Source organism: Egretta garzetta, unplaced genomic scaffold (genome assembly GCF_000687185.1).
Source record: "Egretta garzetta isolate BGI_Z169 unplaced genomic scaffold, ASM68718v1 scaffold45, whole genome shotgun sequence".
Classification (NCBI taxonomy): domain Eukaryota; kingdom Metazoa; phylum Chordata; class Aves; order Pelecaniformes; family Ardeidae; genus Egretta; species Egretta garzetta.
In genome coordinates this window covers 7,262,437-7,268,436 of record NW_009260028.1, presented here as the reverse complement: position 1 = coordinate 7,268,436, position 6,000 = coordinate 7,262,437, and the positions used below count along the sequence as shown (strand labels likewise).

At 40.4% G+C, this 6,000-nt stretch overlaps 1 protein-coding gene across 1 annotated transcript in view; it reads left to right on the top strand.

Moving 5' to 3' along the window:
- URB1 (URB1 ribosome biogenesis homolog) overlaps positions 1 to 6,000 on the top strand; it is a 65,775-nt gene that overhangs the window by 8,224 nt on the left and 51,551 nt on the right. Inside the window, 4 exon segments of the mRNA XM_035896421.1 lie at positions 45 to 184; positions 1,551 to 1,702; positions 3,768 to 3,900; positions 5,861 to 5,957. Of these exon segments, the coding sequence (XP_035752314.1) occupies positions 45 to 184; positions 1,551 to 1,702; positions 3,768 to 3,900; positions 5,861 to 5,957 (522 nt within the window).

The window sequence follows — 6,000 nt, the reverse complement described above, 5'->3', positions numbered from 1 at the left end:
CCCGCGAGGCGTTGGCTCCCCGGGTGAAACTCTGGCATTTGCAGGTCTGGACACCTTCGTCTCTGTTGCTAAGACGCTGCCATCACCTGACATATATGATGTCGTGGAGGGATATGTAAAAATTTCCATGGAGTGTGCTGAAATATTCAAACTTCTGGACGGCGAAAGGAAGCCTGAAAGTGAAGTAAGTTGTCTGTGGGTGTTACCAAGTCTTAGTGACTGGCAGCGTACATCCCGGCTGGGAGAGCAACCCAAGAGATGCTTTGCGGCATAAGTAACTCTGTTAATTTGGAGTGGGTTTTGTTTTGGTTTTTTTTCTGGAAGTCGTAGTGACAAAAAGTGCCAGTCAAGTGGGGAATGTCCTTTTCAGTGCAAAGATGTTCCTGGGTTCAATGCTACACACAACAAGTAGTCCCGCCAAAATCAAGGCATTAAGGTTCTTTAAACGTTATCGAAAGACCATGTATGAAACAAGGGGGTCAACAGAAGCATGTTAAGCAAACAAACAAACAAAATAATCCAATGAAGGTAATTGGGTTTAGATAACTAGACATCTCCCTGATGCATCAGTGTTTCTAGGAAGCTGCTGGTAGAGTTGACCTCATTTTTCTCATCTGAGCTGGACACAATTTTTCCTCATCAGAATACGACGAATGAACTAAAGAATTTAAAAACTCTTTTCACTGTGAATACTGTGGCAGCGTTATTAACTTAAATCTGCTTAGAACATAAAATTGGATAGTGTTCTTTTTAACCTCCACTTGTTGGTCTTTGCCTTAGATTCCCATTCTCATCTGTATAATGACAGCCCGTGTCGTGTTCGGTGACATGCTTTCCTCAAGATCCTTTTTCCAGTAGAGGCTAATACTTGTGATGAATACAGTCCCAGCGCTGTGTGGACTCTGGATGCATCTAGAAGGAGTTAACTGCCAGACTGAGGCAACTCAGATGGTTTTCTCCAGCACGTTTCATTGTGCACTTACTAGCAGTTGTCTCTTAAAGCATTGGTACACTAGCCCGGCCTTCAAGATCCACCAGCCCGTGCTGAGGTTTGCACTGCAGTTGGTGCGTGCATCCTCAGAAGCGGCTGTTGTGCGTGCGCAGTTAAGTCACGCATGTAGGTCTCAATTCACGTGTGAGGGGGTACCCTTTTTACATTCAGTTTATTTGTCCAGGATTGTACAGGCCTTCAGTCAGCATGTTGGCTTGAGCTTCCAGCAGAGGTTGTCCTTCCCTACTACTGAATTTCATAAGTTTAGTGACTGAAAAAAAAGAGGAGTTGGCTGACCTGCTGTGGTTCTCTAGTCTTTCATATAGTGTTCATCTAGGGGCTTCCTTGAAAATTCACACTCTCAGAACTAATCCTTTAAAAGAGGAAGCATTAATTTGGGAGAGAATTCAGAAGTTACCTTCGTCTTCATATGTGGAAGCTTTCCTCTTGTGGTGGGCTCACTCTTTTTTTTTAATAGTGTTTGTTACTGTTTGCTCAGCTAACAATGTCAAGCTGTACCTGATAGTGGCAGATATTAACATATTTCTATATCTTACAGATGCTATTAATCTTTCAAGCTCTAGAAGCCATTTTACTGAGGACAGCCAGTGACCTCTCCCATTTTTCTGTTGTGGGAATGAACATAGTCAAAAAGTTGATTCATTCTTACATGAGATTGGTCTATGCTGCTTTGTATTCTGAAAATCACAGGTAAGTCTTCTTTGCACTGTTGCGGAGAATCTGTCGGTTGCTCTGAATTGATCCTGGCGGGCTGTCTGGGTCTTGCGCATGTGTACAAGATGTTGCGAAATTCGTCTTGACTTACTGCTAATAATCCACCTTTATTTAGTGATAATGTTCCACATTTCATAAAATAATTTATTACATGGAAGTCTTTGCAAGGTGGAAGGTCTGATATAATACACCATCTAATGCTATGTGATGCTTTCCTGATGCTGTAGTTTTCATTGGTTGTGCCTGTCCTAGTGAGAGATAAAGTGGATGGTATGTCGAGTCCTATTTTCATGCTGTGTGGGTTTGTGACATGTACTGCATGGAACGGGGAGGACAGGCTTTCTTGTTCACAGAGGCTGAGCAGTCTATCTCGTGATGTCAAAAAGAGCTGCTCTTGAGTTTTTTATTTCCCTGTATTTTTTGTAGTCAGATTTCCATGTTTATAATAGATTTTTTTCTTTCAGACTGGCTTTTCCTCTGTAACTTTTTCCTGTCTCTTACATCTAAGGCTACTTTAGGCCAATTTAAGCACTCGTGTATTATCTAGTCCAGCCTAAACAACAATTTCTCATGCTCTGTGGACAGGGTGAGAGAAGTTCCAAGTGCCAGAGAATTTTTAATACAAACCTGGGAGGAAGAGGAAGGGAGAGAAAAAAATAGAGACTGCAAATGACTTGTCCAAGGCCAATGACTTGTCTTTCGGTCTTTGGACAAGCCAGAATTGGAAAAACATTTTCTGCTTTCCAGTTCATGGACACAACTGTGCTTCCTGAAACACTCAGTTGTTTTTATTGCAACAAGCATTTTAACTGTACATAGAATCCCAAATAATAGTGGATAGGTATGTTGTAAAATACATTTGGAAACTATGCAAGATCTGCACTTCTTATTAAGCATTTAAAGATTACAGCTTTTGGAGAAATCCCTCTAGAACCTGCATAGAGGACGCTGCAGATTTGTCATGGTATGTGCTCTGCTTTTTTTGTGCTACCTCTTTGAAGTGCAAAGGCATTTTATTGTGGTGGTACATCTAGATGGGATCTTCACTTTAATCATATGGCTCTCTGTGTCCATGAATGAAACATGATGGACAGATTCCAAAACCCTTAATGGGTAGTGGCTATTCAGATGATGGAGGTCTGCAGACTTGTACCCGATGGCCCTGTCATGTTCCCATTGAAATAAATGGCAAACTCCCACAAATTTAGGAGTTCTTAACTTATGGCACTTTCTTCCTTTTATCCTACTTTATAAAGTGAATATCCAGCCTCTCATTACAGCTTAATTTTTTGAAGAATATAAATAGGCATTCCTTTCTTCCCGCTCCCCTCTTTCCCAGTTGCCATTATCACTGCCTAAAATAATGGTTTTGGTTGTTTTAACATCTTTTCTATTTTCTTGACTAAATTTTCCCAGTGGCCAGCGAGCAAAAAGCAAAACTGAGTGTAGATCTTGGGATTTTGTTCATGGCAAGACTATGCTGCATTCTTAAATTGAATAAAACCTCTGCCATTCAGCTAAAATGCAAAAATGCAGTCTTACTTTGGCCTACGCTGGGTGTGTCCGTAACCGTAGCATTGGCTGTAGCTCCTGCTGACCTGCTTGTGGCAGTAAAGCACGTAAGTGTTTGCAGGATTAGGTGGTCTGTCCAAGAATATGCTTGTAGAAATAGGCTGTTCACAAAGAAGATGGAAGTTCTTTGTGAATAACAAAATAATGTGTGTTTGGCCTAAATCTGTATTGTGATGGTCATTAAAAGGGTTGGTTACATATTCAACTAAAGCTCCCGTCAGCTGCAGCGAGAGCTTTGCGTGATGGGGGATACTTTCCTAACAGCTATCTTGGTTGCTCGTGTTGGGACTGACTCAGAACTGCTTCATGCCTGAAACTCCTGGAGGCTTGGTTGGATATTGGCAGTGGAGTGGGATAATTTCTTTTACAGGAAAAACGTCTTTCTTTAAATTTAATCTCTTGATTTGGTTGGTTGTATAACTGTCATCCTGGAAATAACCTGCAGGTTTTCCTCTGCCTTTTGTTTTAGGATGAGCCGAGTGTGCCTTACCCTGTTGTCAGCAATGGTGGCTCAGGGGCCAGATTCAGCGAGGGATGTGTATAGCCATTTTGATTTCAATAATAAGTTTCTGCCTGGATTATTGAAAAAAAGATGTAAGAAGGTAAATTAAGCTGCTGTGTGCCATGAAGTGCTACGCCACAGCTCCATCAGTTTTCTTCTGCCAAGTATTTAAAATTAACCTGTTGCCAAAGTCTCTGCCATATTTTCGTCTGCAAGGGCTTACCTCTTCCTTCCTGTCCTGTGTCAGGCTGAAATGCTTCTTGATTGTTTCTAATTGGCAACAGAAGTGATCTGTGGGGCAAGGGCTTCCCATCTACTTATATAGGAAATCCCCAGCGGATGTTTCTGAGTATCTGCGATAGTGGAGAGCTAGCCTGTGCCCCTGAGGTATAGCTTTCTTCGTTTTCCATCCCATTGGAAAACTATTCAGTGATGTGTTTGGGAAGAGCTCAGTTTTTTTTTTTTCAATGTGTGGATTGCAGTTTGGTCCTACTGAAATAAATGGAGGTTCTGCAGTTGTAGAAATGGAGAGAGGATTTTGCCCGGTACTAGTACAGTCAGAGTAATTGCATTTGAAAGTATAACCAGGAGTTTTAAACAATGTCTTGGCAGAAACCCTTAAGGAGGATATGCGAATGAGTAGAAAAAGACTCCTCTTTTTCCAAAAGGAACTTTATTTCTTGTTTCCTCTCCGTTTGCTAGAAATAATCAGTGTTGACCTGAACCAGTGTTTCAGAACAAGAAAATTTGTATTTTATTCCAAATATAAGTGCATAATAAATCCAGTATTCTTTTCAATGCTGATACATTGTTTCTAGTTTTTAAAGATGACTTGCAGAATAAATGTCTACATTTGTGTTGCATTTGTGCCATCTGCGGTGACAAATGAGACTGTAAAAAGGGGTTTCAGGGAGAAAGGTGTTTTTTTGCCTTCTACTTGATTGCTTTATATATAAACAATTTGGGGAACGATAGATTTCGTGGGTTTTGACCTTACTGCAGAAGTTGTCCTTTAGGAGTACCTCCAGCCCTTAAATTTAAATGCTTGGCTGTAGTCTTCTGACCACAAGCTTATTAGATATGCAAGTAAGGTACAAGGAAAAGAGTTTCCAAAAATGGATTGAAGGTCTTACTCTTGCTCAGCTTTCAGTGAAATTATGTCACAACTGGCTATCAGAGGTGAATTTTTAATAAAAAAATTTCAGGCCCAAAGCTTACAGCAAAATCTCATTTCTTTACTTCTTCTTTCAACCCTTTCCCGAGTCACTTCTGCCTTATATTCACCCTAGTGGATATCTTCTCTCAGGCGTTTTTACATGCAACTTAATTTTGCACGGTAAGCATCAAAAATTATAAATTGTGTTCATATCCTATGTTCTTTTTCCAGGCAAAGCTTTCATGACTTTTGCTGTGCCTGATTTTGTAGTTTCGTAACATACTAGCCCCTTTTTTAAGAGCTTTTTTTTCTAGCTGGTCTCAGTCGCATGACCCGGGTAGCTCCATGAGCAGCTGTGATAGCTGAGGGATGTGTGTAATGCACTGGAGCTCAAAGATGGCAATGGGCAGCAGGAGTCCCCAGCACTGGCACTGATCTGGAAGCCAGTATAATAAGAAATTGCAGCAACACTACTGTCATTACCGTTCTTGAGTGTTTTGTGAATTGACCAGTATACCAAGTGGTGCAGAAGTGAGGAAGTTCAGTGATGTGTGTACGGGGTTTGGCATGAAACTGCTGTTAACGTTTTTTGGTTGGTGTGGGGTTTTTTTGGTTTTGTTTTTTTTTAATGGCCTATCTAATACTGAGAATTGAAAAATATGCGAACTAGGACACTCTCCTTTTTGATGCTAACTTTAACAGACTGTGATCTGCTTAATGCAAGAAGTTTTTCAAATGATTATACTGTGGATGTGTTGTGTGTAAATGTATGTGTATGGCTACATGCAACATGTTCATAGAAGTTGTTTAATTTAGCTGTTTATAGTACTTATTATCGATTGTTGCAGTATTAATTTTGCAGTTGTGTACAATCTGTATGCTAACAGTGCCATTTATCTTTTAGGGGAGAACTGATGTCCGTATGGCCTATATTCAGTTTGCTCTCTCCTTTTTAATTGCTGGTGACAATGCAATCTTGACACAGGTGCTGGAATTAAAAGGTATTTCACAATTATTTGTATTTTTTTTAAGGTAGTCTTTTAT